The 15,884-nt window shown below is 39.8% G+C and overlaps 1 protein-coding gene across 2 annotated transcripts in view; it reads right to left on the reverse strand.

Moving 5' to 3' along the window:
* Positions 1-1,983: 1,983 nt before the first annotated feature.
* Positions 1,984-15,884, reverse strand: part of LOC137292078 (uncharacterized) — a 365,314-nt gene continuing 351,413 nt past the window's right edge. The window contains exons 1-12 of one of the 2 annotated variants that reach the window (XM_067823625.1): positions 10,095-10,688; positions 9,284-9,610; positions 8,759-8,854; positions 7,635-7,802; positions 5,960-6,073; positions 5,737-5,782; positions 5,343-5,389; positions 4,703-4,789; positions 4,230-4,316; positions 3,874-3,978; positions 2,939-3,049; positions 1,984-2,739 (exon numbers count right to left, since the gene is read on the reverse strand). In XM_067823625.1, the coding sequence (XP_067679726.1) occupies positions 2,729-2,739; positions 2,939-3,049; positions 3,874-3,978; positions 4,230-4,316; positions 4,703-4,789; positions 5,343-5,389; positions 5,737-5,782; positions 5,960-6,073; positions 7,635-7,802; positions 8,759-8,854; positions 9,284-9,610; positions 10,095-10,152 (1,257 nt within the window). In that variant the 5' untranslated portion in view covers positions 10,153-10,688 and the 3' untranslated portion in view covers positions 1,984-2,728. Of the gene's footprint in view, positions 2,740-2,938; positions 3,050-3,873; positions 3,979-4,229; positions 4,317-4,702; positions 4,790-5,342; positions 5,390-5,736; positions 5,783-5,959; positions 6,074-7,634; positions 7,803-8,758; positions 8,855-9,283; positions 9,611-10,094; positions 10,689-15,884 lie in introns of those variants that run through there. The other variant, XM_067823633.1, reaches the window with a different exon arrangement.

Below are 15,884 nucleotides of genomic sequence, written 5' to 3' on the forward strand. Positions count from 1 at the left end.
AGGTGAACTACTTGAATACCAACCTGGGAGGTTGTGTTGTAACATCTACTGACCAACTACATGACACGAATGAATGTGGGTATCTCCCGAAACTGTACTCTTGGTACGCGTTAAGATCCTGTTTAGATTTCCTCTTCCATGATCGGTTGTTTTCTACGACAGCGTATTAGGGCCACGGTGAAAATTTTTTTGGGTGTCACTATCGCCTATGTAGGACTTAATATCTCCTACATAGGACTAAATATCACCTACGAAGGTTATAATAAGTCCTACGTAGGATATAGTAAGTCCTACGAAGGTGATAATAAGTCTTACGTAGGAGATAGTAAGTCCTACGTAGGAGATAAGTCCTTCATAGGAGATAGTAAGTCCTACGTAGGAGATGTTAAGTACTAAGTCCTACGTACGAGATACTAAGTAGTAAGTCCTGCGTAGGAGATAGTAAGCCCTACGTAGGAGATAGTGACACCGTGGCCCTAATGCGCTGCCGTAGTTTTCAGACAAGCACCATACAGTTGGAATATTGGTGGCTGTTAGGTTAAACCAATCATCCTTACGCTAGCATGGTTCGCCTCCCTCGCAGTCAAAGACAGGGCCCGTCACTGAGTGGAAATCTTTAATGTTACACAGATTTTATGGCCCTTAGTCAAAACACTGTCTACAATTTAACAAGAGCCTGGAGGTAATATGAACTGAAAAAACAGTGGTTGAAGTTGAGGAAACCTTTTGCTGAAACTATGAACACCCATGTTTAAGACAAAATTTCATTTCAATAAACGTCAGATCGAGTTCTGGCTCCCCCTAATTTTGGGACTGGAGTTCAAAGAATGGACGACTTTCTAAATTATTGTCAGAGATAGACAAAAAACTGTTAATTCGGTTGTTACTCTGTATCAAATATACACAACTGTAAATAGGATATGTCGAAATCTCTAAACTTTGGCTTAACTGTTCATTCAGTGGGATATGTAAGAGGATATTCAGAAAAAGCGTGTTTACCCGAACATCTGGCTTAGAAAAAGACTAAATAAAATTTGAAAATAGCTGCTGAAAATAATAGACTAGTGATTGCAATTTGGTTGATCAGCCAGGTATGACGACGAAAAGTCTTCTCACCTGGCATGAAATGTTTCTACTTCCGACAGTGAGTGAGTGAGTGAGTGAGTGAGTTTAGTTTTACGTCGCACTTAGCAATATTCCAGCTATATGGCAGCGGTCTGTAAATAATCGAGTCTGGACCGGACAATCCAGTGATCAATAACATGAGCATCGATCTGCGCAATGGGGAACCGATGACATGTGTCAACCAAGTCAGCTAGTCTGACCACCCGATCCCGTTAGTCGCCTCTTACGACAAGCATAGTCACCTTTTATGGCAAGCATGGGTTGCTGAAGGCCTATTCTACCCCGGGACCTTCACGGGTACTTCCGACAGTACCATCAGACCTGCATCCCTTCACGATTCCTCCCATTTCGACCTGGTACGTCGCACAAAATCTACAATACTGACTGAAGCGGCGTTAAAGGGGACCAATTAATGAAGGATTAGTGACGGAAGCCAGAGGTTAATATTTGTTGATTAAAGTGTCGAACTGGTTAGGAAGAAATATACCCTGATCCCTGTTTGTGGAAGGGTTGTGTCTGCGGATTTGAATAGCTTCTGCCAATTTTCTCTGCTTGTAATCATGTTTGTTGCTGGAGAGTGTTTGATAGTGTCCCAATTGATTTTGTGGTAATGAAATTTGGTGATGTGTTCCGAAATGACTGATTTTATGTCTGCTTTGTTTGTTGATGTCTTGTCTTCTTTGATGCGAATGTTCAGTGGTCTGAATGTTTCCCCAATGTAGTTGCTGCCACAGCTGCAGCTGATGTTGTATACCACACCCTTAGGCTCTTGTTTTGTTGTGGAATGTTTCCTACCATTTGCCCTGATGATGGTTTTGATGGGTGTGGCTGTGGTATTCGTTAAAAACAGAACGAAAATTGTAACAGTTTAAATTTATTTTACTATGTGAAATAATCCTTCTGAGATTACAAACCCGTCCCTATTGACACACAGTATTACTCATGAAAAGATGCTAATAATGAGTAATCTTCATGCATGTATACATACAGACATTTTATTGAAAACAACCAGCGGTGATAAAAGGATAGGGAACATTCCTGCCATATTTTGTTACGAAGCATATAGTTCAAGGCAGAGCTGCACATACGTAAAAATGAAACGCGTCATGTGATAATATCTATAAATATCTATTTTCATTGTATGTTTTCGATTCCTGAGTAAAAACGGTACAAAAAGCATTATACTCACAGTGCGCTTGCAAAGGCAAATCTTTCTGAAGTTTGGCGTACATGCATCTTTTCAGTATTCTCATTTGTTTCTTCCTTACCCTTCGCTTTATTCACGTTGGCATGCACATCTTGAAGGATGCTATCATATAGATGTTTCAAATTAATCTCTTGCTTTCTTCGATCGATGAGCAAAAATGGCACAAATATCACAAATACTGATAGCCCGTCTACAAAGGCATCAAGTATTTCATTTTAAATTTGGTCTCAGAAAATATTGCCCTTACTTGATATGAGGTTGTTCAAGCAATACTACACGGCGTCATTCTGGATGTATTATTCAGTTTAAAATATATAAGTAAGCAATTGTTGAGAGTATTGTGGCAATAGCGAGAGCATAAGCACCGATGTCTCAAAAGACCTATTTCTTGGAACATCAATCAGTATCTGAAAAAGAAATATTGACAGGCATTATTGCTGAATGTCATCACAGGATGCATGATGCGGATTGGCTTGTATAAATATGCATTCACGTGTTAGTCCTAGTGTTGAATGCTAATCTCCGCAGACTTATATCAACAACATACTATGACAATGTTACTCCCTTTTCTCTTTAGACCAACAACATATACCACCACGAGCATACCTGCATTGCTCTTGACATTCCGTTTGTCTTTCTGTGGTTTGGCGTACATGTCTTCAGTGTTCTCACTTGTTCCTTCCCTGCTCTTCACCTTATTCACTTGGGCATACATATCTTAACAGAAAATACGACACTTATTAAACTAACGCACTTTGAATGCATTTTCGTCCTATTTACATTATAGCTGAATGATGGGTTATAAAGTTGCACCAACACAATACTCCATCGATTATTGATGTACGGATAGACTTTGAGCTAATTAGTTCACAGAAATTCGATATCATCCCCATCAATGCAGGGGCATTTACATGCATGATCTTGGATTTCTGGGAATGTAGAACTGCGCTTGCTAGTGACTACATGACTAAAGCAACCCAAAACGACCAGAATTACTTTATAACGTTTCTGATACCTGTTTTTGGTGTTTGCGAGCTGCGCCTGGATAAATGTAACGGTTTAGACTTGTTCCGCCAGTTAGCCATTATAGGAAGCATACGTGTGCTTTCGTCACTCTTATACATATTTGCAGAGTTTTGTCTGATCTGCATAGTAAAGGACAAATGCACATCTGTATGTGATTCTTCCTCTTCTCCTATGTTTGGACCCATGAAAATCCAAGTTAGAACTGGTCCCATGGAAACTGTGCTTGTCAGTGGAGACTATCGGGATGGCTCTCTGACTTCGTATCCTAATTGTGTACCTGGACGCTCATACGATTGATCATCCCACTGTCTTGCCCAGACTCGATTATCTAAGGACCGACGCCAAATAGCTTAAATATTGCTGGTGCGACATTACACAATCCATTCAAATCAACCTTCGTTTAGTTTCATGTATACGCTCATTCATTTGACTGTTTTGTTGAATTTTTATGAAAGCATGAGTCATATCACCCCACTTTTATATATTTCCCTTCCAACAGCCTCTGGAACACTTACCTCCAATTGGTGTTTCCTTTCGTCCTTTGTGTGGTTTTGCATACATGTCAGTAAGTTCATGTTCGTCTGCATTCGTCTTCACCTTCTTCACCTCAGTGTTGACATCTGGCAACAGTAGCAACATCTACTTGACACAGTATCATTCATGCAGATGGGCTCACGTTGGGTATGGTAAATAATTGTTCCGTGATCTGTTAGATCTTGCAAAAAGTAGACCGAATGTACCTTTGATAAAACAACTATAATCGTGAGGACCATTAGGAAAATTCATGCAGTCATGTGCGAGTTCATTTGACGTAAATCTAATGCTCTTCCAAAAACGAAAGTGGAATCCGTAGGAGCGATATATTGTTTACCTTTAGCAACAGGATTCGGAACCTCAGTACTGTAATCAGCAGGCGCTATATCCGACGAACCGGTATACAAAATATTGTCCTGCATGACTGAAATATGCACGTTATGAATAATTTTATATGTATTCGCATCCCTTAATCACCATCACCTATAATCAACAATTCAAGGAGTGTACGGAGTAAAATCGCAGAAATAATTGGGACTTTGACACAAAGGTAATATTAAGCCAAACGTAAACTTTACTTTTAAGAGGAACAATGACTATTTCATATACCAACCAAAACATTTCATATGTGTTCAATTTCCAGGGGAAGCGTACTGTTTTCTATAAATAATATGCTTGAGGTAAACGTTTGAGAGAGAACCTCCAACCACGAAGACATGTAACGGGTTAACAGAAGCACATATTCAGTGTTTTCCAAGATAATGACGTTCATAAATCAATTCACCGCGGTGATGAAATCATTTTCGTTACCTTTATCTGCTTGATTGTGACCCTGTATACTGTATTCCGCCGGCACTACCTCAGACGAACTGGTGTATATGATGTTGTCCATCATGACTGAAATAAGCATGAAATGTCTCCAGGTTTATTCCCATTTGAAATAAAAATGTATCACATTTACAGATAAAGAGGGTTTGTAAATGTCACATTTGGTAATACGACTTTCAATATGTTGATGTGTATTGGGTTAGGATTGCATACTCTGTTCAAACTCTTTCATTGCTGCACATTTATAGGATATTACATGCTAAAGCTCGTGACAAACTAAAATGATTTCACTCGGGACATAAACTTGATATGAAAGGGGAACGAGTTTTGTATCCTATTTATTACCCACGTTCTAAAAAAGTGAAAATACCGTTAAAATAAAGCAATATTTTGCTTTCCTCTATAGCACCATGTAACGCGGATTAATACATCATATTTGTGACTGGAATGTCAACCGTTTCACTCCAGCAAAACGTACGCTGCCTAGAGGCAACGTATTTCCTATACGACGCCTAATCACAAGAAAATATGTGTCATAACACTTTGTTATGAAACACCTTTACGAAGTACCACGTGGGTAATAAATGTGTTTATCACTTGAGACAACTGTTCAGTAACTTACCTTTTTCGTCTTCTCCATTCAGGCCGCTTTCAATCAGCATCTCGACGCTTATATCAACAGAATAATATTAAAATAGTCAGGTCAGTTAGAAGCAAGAAGAAATGTAGGTCATACACATGTAAGTATTGGCCATGAGGCGAAAGAATACACTGATGATAATAGCCCCAGAAATGTGCATGCAATAATGAACACCTGTAAACATGAATTATGTCAAAGACCCTGTAGCTTCATCTGTGGTGCAAAAGACAAATCAATATATCTAATATGTAAACGTGGCTCTTATTCACAGTGGAAATCTGTTCTTTCCTCAAATTATAACGTAAGCCTCTGTGCTTTCAAGAGAGATGATGGCTGGAAATGGTTATTATTGTGAGAGCTACAGACACAGACGTACCTTCTGGAAGGGTTTCTATCACGTCGACTTTTATCCCTGACATTGTCTGGAAGAGAAATGCAAATTTTAGTTAAACGATAATCCAGATGCGACTGTTTGTCGGCTTCATGTACAAGGAGTACATTCAAGCATTCAGCGATGACACAATTCGGTAAACCTTCATAACGAACCATTGAAACTGACTCGTGGTGAGTTGTTGTAAGTCAGTCACTATGAGTATTACCTTCAACAGAGCGACGTTTTTTTCTGATACAAACAGCTGCGACGATGACAACAGCGATGACAGCAACAGCTCCACCAGCGGCTCCAGCGGCAATGGCAATGGTGTCTGACTGGCCTGAACGTATGAGAGACTGGGTGATAACGTTTCATAGTCCCGTTGTTTTATTGGTAGGATACCAATGTTAAGGTGGATATGACACCAAGCACTACACTAGCACATTTAGGTCCCAAATGTACAAAGAATTTGTACCGCAAGGGATTTGAACTCCTTTGTGAGAAGTATTCTGTGTGTGTTTACAGTATTATTCAAAATGCCTCATACTACTAGGCATATACTTGTACAAAATAACAAGTATCTGATTTGGCGATACTGTAGAGCATTATGTTCTATCAAGAGCATCGATGATAGAAAACAGATCATGGAAAAAAATCACAAGAATAAAAGAATCATGGGGAAAATGACTATTATATAACACTCTTTTCTCCAGTTATGAACAATACAAACGTTATGAACATACTACTGGGCTGAAGCTGTTGCCCAACACTTTAAGTACAGAACATGTAAGAATTCATACGCAGTCGCAATAGAAATCACAATTTTTAGTCTTATTAGCATTGAGTGACGGAACAACATTCATCCGTTGAACGTTGTCTCCTTTAGTTTCTGTCTTGACAGCTTCTTACTTAGTCAACCATGCGGCAAACAAATGATCATTGCAGCGACTGCCGCAGTGTTGTTTACATGGATATACGCGGCATTCCCACTGGCGCAATTGCTTTCACAAACTATTGTTTTTACAGTTGTTATTTTATTTGTTAAACTTTGAACGAGGAACTTTAGTGTATATTCGTTCGTGACATTTATAGAAACTGCAGACCAGAACAGCCGCAACTTTTGGCGCCTCAATTTATACAGTACATAGTCTATTTCTTCATATAATACGTAATGTGTTTTATATCGTTTGTCAAATAGGGTCTGTATCTTGTCTCATGAAGGTTAAAATATTTTTTCAACCGTTTCGTCACACCTCCGGAATACATACCTTGTGGTACCAATCCATTCTACTACTGTTTTGGCAACTGATTTGTATGTCAATAGCTTCCGTAAACGTGTACGTGTTCTGCAGAGGCATTTAAATAAGCCCAGTGAGCTTGTTTGCCAATCCCTTTTCTTTCTTTTTGTTTAAAACAAAGCATACCCTTTAGACTACTCTCCATGAAACGTAGTATTTGACAAGCAACATGCTATATGTAATAGCCACTTTAGTGTCTATCACAAGTAACAAATGCACAACTCACCGAGACGGGTGCTTCTTCGAACGACGTCATGTTTTGTTGCGTGAGTTTCCGTTCGCTACCGACAAATCACGGATGTGAGCCGAAAAATCTCCGAAGACGGCCGAGTGTGTTTCAAGTATTACCGACATTGCTTCCGATATGGCCGATGTGTTTCAGTTATTACCGCTAAATTGTCGATGTGGCTGCAATTGTTTCGCGAGTGGGCTGCGTTTGTTTACATTTGAGATGCAATTCCTTCAAATTTGCTGTAATTCCTTCAATTACTTAGGGGGGCCTGTAACTGCAGTGTTGAGGGATTTATCGGGTAATGTTACAGTACGTGTGTTGTAATTACACCTTGCAGGATATTAAACAGTAAATTATATTGTGTAAATTACCTGTTGACACTCCAGCAGCGTTGGTGTTGGTGTTGGTGGTGTTTGTAGAACCAGACGATGAGATTGGTCTTCCAGTGGTGGTGGTGTTGTTGCTGGTAGTGGTGGCGGTGGTTGACGGAGTATTATGCCAATTCGACGTTGTGGAAGTTGACGTCTCTGACACAACATCTGAAGCAGTAGTAATTTCAGTTTTATCACATGAGTGTCTCTACTCTCAGCCACAGCTGTTGTCGTGTCACAACGACCATGGCCTAATTAGGAATTAAACATACTGTGTTAGAAAAACAGAGGTATACAACGAAATTATAATAGTTGTACTTTGATTTAATACATTGATGATACATTTTTCTGCAACTTTTCACTTGCTGTAAGTACATAATGACATAACATTCTAACTGAAACCAGATAAACATGTTTGATTTATGTAACTCCTGGTCACAATTAATGGTGAACTATTAATGACAATGACAACTTTGTCCCCTCTTTGTGTTTTTTTATAACAAAAGTGAAAAGACAATAAAATACAACTACTGAACATGTTAGTAAATGTAACCATAAAATTTCTTTCTTATTATGTGCACTTGTTTGACATTACATGTCACAAATTGAAGGGAAAAGAGCCGAAAGTGCTAAAATATACAAAAGCCTTTGTTTAGAGACATGATATCACTTTGAATCTTATACGTATAAGCGTAGTTGACAGCTTTATTGAAACTATCTTTTAAAATACTGGGACATTTAGTTTAACCAAATAATTGAACAGTAGGATGTGTATATATAATCACATACAACATGGATGTAGAAATACAATGTAGATCTAAAATTATCCGCACCAGTAACCTCGAGTAATTGAACTTTGAAAAGTAGCGCTTGTCTTTTAAGCCGGGGCATGTATTTTATGAATCACACATCAAATATACAGAAAAGGTGGACAGAAGACAGGGTCACAGAAAGATACAGTGCAAAACTGATTTCTAACAGTAAACTATGACTAAGTATATCAGTACGTTATACAAATGGACCATGGATAACCAGGTACCAAAGCCGGAACCCCACACGAGGAAGTATCACGAGGTATCATTACAGTTTATCTTTTAGTCACTTCATAAACACTTGTTTATTACCTGCTGATCTAGACGAAGTTACATCTGTCGTTGTCGTTGTTGTGACTGAAGTCGCATAGGTTGTTGTGGGTACTGTTGCCTGATCTACCGTAACATCTGCAGCATGTTGTTCTCTTATTGCATCAACACTTCCATTTCAAAGACAATATCACAATGGATAATTGTAATCACAAATATTGATTTTTTACATGTTTTCGAAATACCTTCTTGCATTTTATCTGAATATGAAAAGGCAATATGACATGTGGAATTCACACACAATGACAACAGATGTCAAAATTACGATCAAGGCCTTGCTTGTCATTGTATTATAAACATGTCACAACGCCAAGTGAGAATACAATTGTAACTTTTACAGATTTCACTGTCCAATTAATGAACCGTACTATGATACTGGAGAAATATTCGAATCTGTCGTGCACAATCCTTTTCATTCACATATTGCCATTAGCTAGTCAATTAAGTCTAGACAACTAGACAATAAGTAGGGAAATGACTGAAAATCAGCTGTTGTTAATGCCTCACATATCGTCACGTTATTGCTCCTTTGAGAGATCTGATTATCCACACACTGCCACGCAGATCCATTGTCTATGGTGGAGTTGATCCTGAGAGTCACATTGTGTTGTATGGTATCACAGATCACATTGACACGTCCTGACAGATACCTGTTGTAGACGTCAGGGTTGACTATTACGAGACTAGGGGAACCTTGTGTTGTGGTGAAGACTGGTAAGGTACCATCTCTGCTCCACTGTCTATCTTGTCCACCATTTGCGTTACTGATGCAGATCAGGGTGAACATTTCTCTGTCTGTCGCTGTCACATGGGAACTTGTCAGGACCAAGGAACCTGAAAATACATGAAAACCGAACACGTTCGCAATTAAACACCAGTCATATACGTTCATTTTCACACTGTAGAGGGATAGGAATATCTCTCCATTGTAAACAATTATAAGTTGCTGGTAATTGATGACAGACAGACAGACAATCAAACAGACAGACATTCCGAGGAGACGGATAATCAGATAGACATATATACAGTGAGACAGGTAGATAGATAGATAGTAGACCTGCTGCTTCCATATCTGCAAGTAAATATCCTTGTCCGAAAATGCGGATTCAATATCATTTGCAAAATTTAATACAAAAGCCTGACATCCAGAAACGATAAGGAGATATTGTGTATCAGCGGTATATTCCTCGGACAGAGCATTCTTGGCTGTTATCAAAACTGGAGTTACTGTACAGATTTTGTACGAAAATGATCTTGGTATAATCAGAGTCATTTTAATGGAGACGCGAGCAGATTACTTTCGTACACAAATACTCACCTGCCTGATTAAAGCAGCCACAGAGAAACACAAACAGAAGTGGAAAAATCATGACCATAGACAACGTGAGTCTCCAATATTACATGGAAATACACGTCTCTTTTATATCCATCCATCTATCCACGCACGTCTGGTCCTCCGGGATCACTCCTCTATCCTTGTGCTGTTCACCACTTCCTTAACAACGGTCTTAGGACCTACACAGAAACGTCGCTCTCACAGCCAAAGAGAAGTTGTTCTTCCATATATTCTTATCTTTCCTTACTGTACCAACTTCTAAAGTTACTCTTCTCACACTTCACCCATCACACGTATTACATGTACAGCTTTCTTTACATCACACATTCCTGTCCGTGAAACAAGGTAAACCATGGTATGTACGATTCGCAATAACTCAATACAGGGTAGTTTGGAGTCCCTTGTAACACCCGGTTGGTTTATCAACATCGGGCTTGGTTTAACAGCCTACCCGCAACGTGATACAACCCAGGTGTATCTCAAACCAGGAAGTTGTTGTGTACAGCTGTATTTCGAGTCACGAGCAGCTGAAGGCCATACACAACATGTATCGCTGCACACACTGCGTACATGTTTACACACCTGTAATTACATCAGATGAAGTGGTAAGGCTATGTTTGGCGTACATGTAACCTAAGCCCTACAAATCCATTCGAACTTGATATGTATCGTCTCTGTCAGTTCTGTTCAAACAGTTATGATTTACATATGTCAATAACCTATTGGACCCGTCAAGGTCCCGAGGTAAAATAGGCCTTCAACCCATGCTTGCCATAAAACGCGAGTCCGCTTGTCGTAAGAGGCGACTAACGGGATCGGGTGGTCACATGTCACACATGTCATGTCATCGATTCCCAATTGTGCAGATCGATGCTCATGTTGTTGATCACTGGGTTGTCTGGTCCAGACTCGATTATTTACAGACCGCCGCCATTTAGCCGGACTATTGCTGAGTGCGGCGTAAAACTAAACTCACTCAATCACACAATAACCTATTGTAATGATGAGACATTAAGACTTAACAACATTCAGAAAGACAAAAGAACACGTAAAGTACTTCACCAAATGGCCCGATTCGCGCTGACGCATTTATTTACACTCGCTTAAATATGTAAAATGTAACTCTGAATTACTCGGTGGTACTAGTGCCTCGGGTAAGCCAGCTGTATTCAGTCTAGTGCTACTGTTAAAGTCTGCAAACTGTATCTACTGCTATATACTCCACAACAACCAATCCTGTGCTGCAGAAAAATGCACAACTTAACAGCCAAACACCTCTAAAAACAAAATGAAAACTTAATCCGATACCTTGTTAGTCGATTTATTTGCGCGGCACATGCGTGTAATCTCTGCATTCGATGTTACTTATGTATTCCATAGAACACGGTATAATGACAGAAACACTGCAACAAAGAGTGATCAAGTGTGTTGTTTGCGTGGATCACTGTAAATCATTGACGACATAATGTCCGCCTACGCCCGTCACTCAAGTAAGTCACTGTTGCCAAACGACGAGTGGGGTTAAAACAATGTATATTTGAGTCAAGGAGATTCAAACGCGCTGTCGAGGGTAAATCCATAATTTGTGTAACTATAATTCCCAAGAGTATCGTATCTATTTACATTAGGCGGCTAGCCGACATTCCGTACAAGCGAGTATCCGGACCTTTAACAAGGAGACACCGACATCTCACCTTACAAGGAAGATGTATGGTGTTGCAATCATAGCTGAAGATTATATGAAATCCCGCCAGTATTCAAACCGTTTTGCTTATTGTGAATGTAGGTGTGTTGTTTATCGTATTGGTATAAAATTATATACCATGTCTAGAAAAGAATAGGTAGTACATAAACTCAACAACAAACAGCCGAGTTGCACAGATGGAGAATATCAACTCTGTGAACGTTACACGTTATATGTGTTTTCAGACTTGATCACTTGTCTTCAGGTTACCGAAACTAGCGGCTAGATTTCGATTACTTGTGATTTTTAAAGGCCATGGTCACATACAATGTAGGTAAAGGGGTGATATGCAGTTTAAAAAGGTACTCGACGTCCTCCCATTACGGACGTGAGAAACCATTCTTGGGACCTTGTGGCCTAGACATAGCTGAATTACAGGTTCGTATTACATATTACAAACGTGCTTAGTTCCTAGATGCTTATCCCTAATTTCACCAAATTCTGAAATGGACTCAGGAAATTCCAAATGCAAAGATCCAATACAAGGAAAATGCGGCATAATCATCCAATTCTACAGAAAACATTTGCACTAGTTTGTGACTGCAAATACAATCAATCACTGTGCAAGTGATTGATATCATTCATCCACGCCACCAGTGTGGCATGATGTGCAGTTAACCAGTGATGAAAGTTTGACTTCCCCATCCAATAAATTGTCAAACAAGACATAAGTTGATAGGGCACTCCATATTTGAAATCTCAGCTAGGAAGATTGTATCATAATGGATGTTGCCATGAGGTGTCATCTAATCAACAGCGAGTGAGCTCTGACCGACTGTGTGCCTGATGATATCACCTTAATCCGGAATGCCTCTAGCTCTAAGTGTTTGAGGAATGGAGGTGTTATCGACTTTACAGAGTCGAATTAACGCGCATTTCCATATTTTGAATGTACACGTGTCCATTAAATGTCTTGAAAAGATGACTAATGAAAGTACACATTCCTATGCCAAAGGAACACTCAGGAAAGCACGGAAGCACATACGTAGGGGCATTTACTATTCTAGTGTGAATTGTGTCTTTTGATAATTTATATACTCATCGACAAATTTAAGGGAACGCATGTTTTTTAGGGCAATTCAAAATTTCTGTTTACTAACTTCAGCGCCGTGTAGGAGCAGTTCACTCAAACTCACCAGAATGCTTTCCATGCACTACGTGCTCCTAAAGTTACATGCACTTAGATTTACACGTGACATGTATGTGCACTGTCAAACGCAACGGTTAAAAAAACATTGTTAACATGGCGAGACAGTACTTAACTTCGGCACAGAAATGGGAGGCAATTGGCATGGTTAATGGTGGAAGCTCATTACGACAGGTTGCAACAACTTTTCACAAGTCTGTTAGCGTTATATCCAGACTTTGGAATCTCTATAGTGCGACTGGTGAGGGGACGCTCTAATGAGGCGTGGTCGCGGATGGAAAAAGAAAACCATCCCACGGGATGACCGGACCCTGTGCCTTATTCCTCTGCGAGACAGGTTCAAATCCTCCTCCAAAATCAATACGGAAGGCCAAACGTCAGAATTTGTTCACGTACAGTGCGTAATCGTCTTAAATCGGCTGGTCTTAAAAGCCGCCGTCCATTGGTTGGAATCAACATGACTGAGCAACACAAGCGCTTGAGACTGCAGTGAGCACGGAACCATGGAGGAAGAACCGTACGTCAATGGAGAAACACCATGTTTAGTGATGAGAGCAGGTACACACTGGACCATAATGACGGTGGAATTCGAGTTTGGGGACGCGTTGGGGAACATCACAGTGCCTGCACCATCAAACAGCATGATCGTTATGGACGGGGGCTCTGTTACGGTGTGGGGCGGGTTTACCTTTAACCACAAAACAAATCTTGTGCGTGTTGATGGCAGGATAACAGATGTACGATATCGTGACGAGATCTTGAACCCGATTGTGATCCCCTTTGCGCGTACAGCAGGTCGAATATTCGAGTTCCAGCATGACAATGCCCGTCCGCACATCGCTCATGTTTGTCGGGACAGACTGTGGGCTGCAGGTGTCCGGGTATTGCAATGGTCGGGTAAAAGTCTTGACCTTAACCTCATCGAACATCTTTGGGATGTTCTTGACCGCAATGATCAACCCAACAACTTAAATGAACTTTTCGTGGCTCTCCGGGAAGAATGGAGTAGAATTCCGATTGGTACCATAGGTACACCCATTCGCAGCATGCCACGACGATGCCAAGCAGTTCTCCAGAGACATGGGGGACACACCCGATATTGATTTTCATCACTTGACATAAGCCTTTTCATCTGTATGAACTTTTATCTTACTGTTTCAAAGATTAAAAGTCACAGCTATTTCATGCATTCCCTTATTTTTTTCCATGAGTGCATGATGATTGTACTTTTATATTGGGCTCTCAAGTTCATTTTCATTTGAAAACCAATTCCAAGATCCATTTGACAGTGGACACAGTATCATACACTGTCGAAAGTAGAGATCCGAGACTCACATCAAGCCTGTCTAGGGAGCCGCCGATTCACAACGAATGGTTTGAATAACTCTCTCTGTGTGACGAATCAAAACAAGGGGTCATAAACCAGTTGACTGAACAAATGGTTTCAATATGCAATGTATTTTTTCTGTCTTGAGAGATGAACATTTGATAAGTATTGTCGGAGGGGTAGCTAAGTGGTTAAAGTGCTCTCTCGGCGGGCCTTAAACCCGAGTTTGTACCCCGCAGATGTGCAGTGGGTGAGAGTTGAAGCGTGCGTCAGGGTAGCAGGTTTACATCTTCATCATATTTTCATCAACCATGTCTGGATATCCCGATCTAGTGTTGAGAAGTGAAATATTTCAATTTTTGTTCAGTTAAACAAGGATGGAGTGTAGTTTGTGCTATGCTTCGCTGTGCTAGATTGTTTTGTGTTGTGCTGTGATATGTTGTGCTGTGTTGTGGATGTTTGTAGCACGAAAGTCTGCCATGTTTGGTTGGGTGACTGAAGACAAATTCTTACACGGATCTTCAAGGGTAACTTGCTTGTCAGAATGAGGAAAAACTGTCGGAGGAAGCTTAAAACATTATTATATGACAGTTCACACGACCCATATGGTGGACATAGGTTATTAGATACTGGTCACGTCACATTAAATGTGTACTAGTTTGAGTTTCTATATATGGACTCAGTGGTTTAACAAACATTTGAAAATCGCCAATTCCATGTAAAACTCACATTGTCAAATGCATTTTGTTTCAAACGTAAGGAAATTCTTTCCTTTTGCTTTTGTACCTGACGGCTCATTGCTTCAAGTTTGACTTCAGAGAGCCTGTGTTATGACATAAATAATAATAAGAAAACGTAACTCGTATTACTTGCGACAAACAGTAATAACCCTTGACGTAAACAGTAATAAAGACTTAAATTGTAATAAAAATTGAAAAATCTAAAATTGTTACCGAGATAACAATGAGTTGACAGATTTTGCTTGAAAGTAGTAACATTGTCCCTTGTGTGGTGATCTACCTTCGGTTGTTGTCAATTTGTAGCCTGTTTTTATACTGCATTTCCGAATACAGCTGAAATGTTGAATTGCTAGTTTAAAATGGATATCTGTGATACTAGAAAATTTACTGTTCTTCGTAAACAGGCTTTTACCCTCTAATTATATTCACTTGTGATATATTACATTACTGCACTCTTCACGGTATGGCTAAAGTATTGTCCATCTGACGGTATATTTTATCTCACTCAGTAGTGTCCAGGTGCATTGGCAGGACTGAATTGAGTTGGGCTACCTACAGGTTGATACACATACATCTTGTAAAATATGATAACCCTGGCATCAAGGGTGATCTTAACTACATATGTCACAACAAACATTCGTCCAGATATAAAATCGATATAAAATATCAAACTGTCCTCTGTCTCATTCTTATGTATTTACACTTCTAAATGACATTCAAAGACTTGTCCTCTGTCCTCTTTGAGGATTCTAACTGGTAAATCTGTATAGGAGAATGTCCGAAACCTCCCTATTATGTTCGCACGTGAGGCTTG

This window comes from Haliotis asinina, chromosome 1, assembly GCF_037392515.1.
Source record: "Haliotis asinina isolate JCU_RB_2024 chromosome 1, JCU_Hal_asi_v2, whole genome shotgun sequence".
In the NCBI taxonomy this organism is placed as follows: Eukaryota; Metazoa; Mollusca; class Gastropoda; order Lepetellida; family Haliotidae; genus Haliotis; species Haliotis asinina.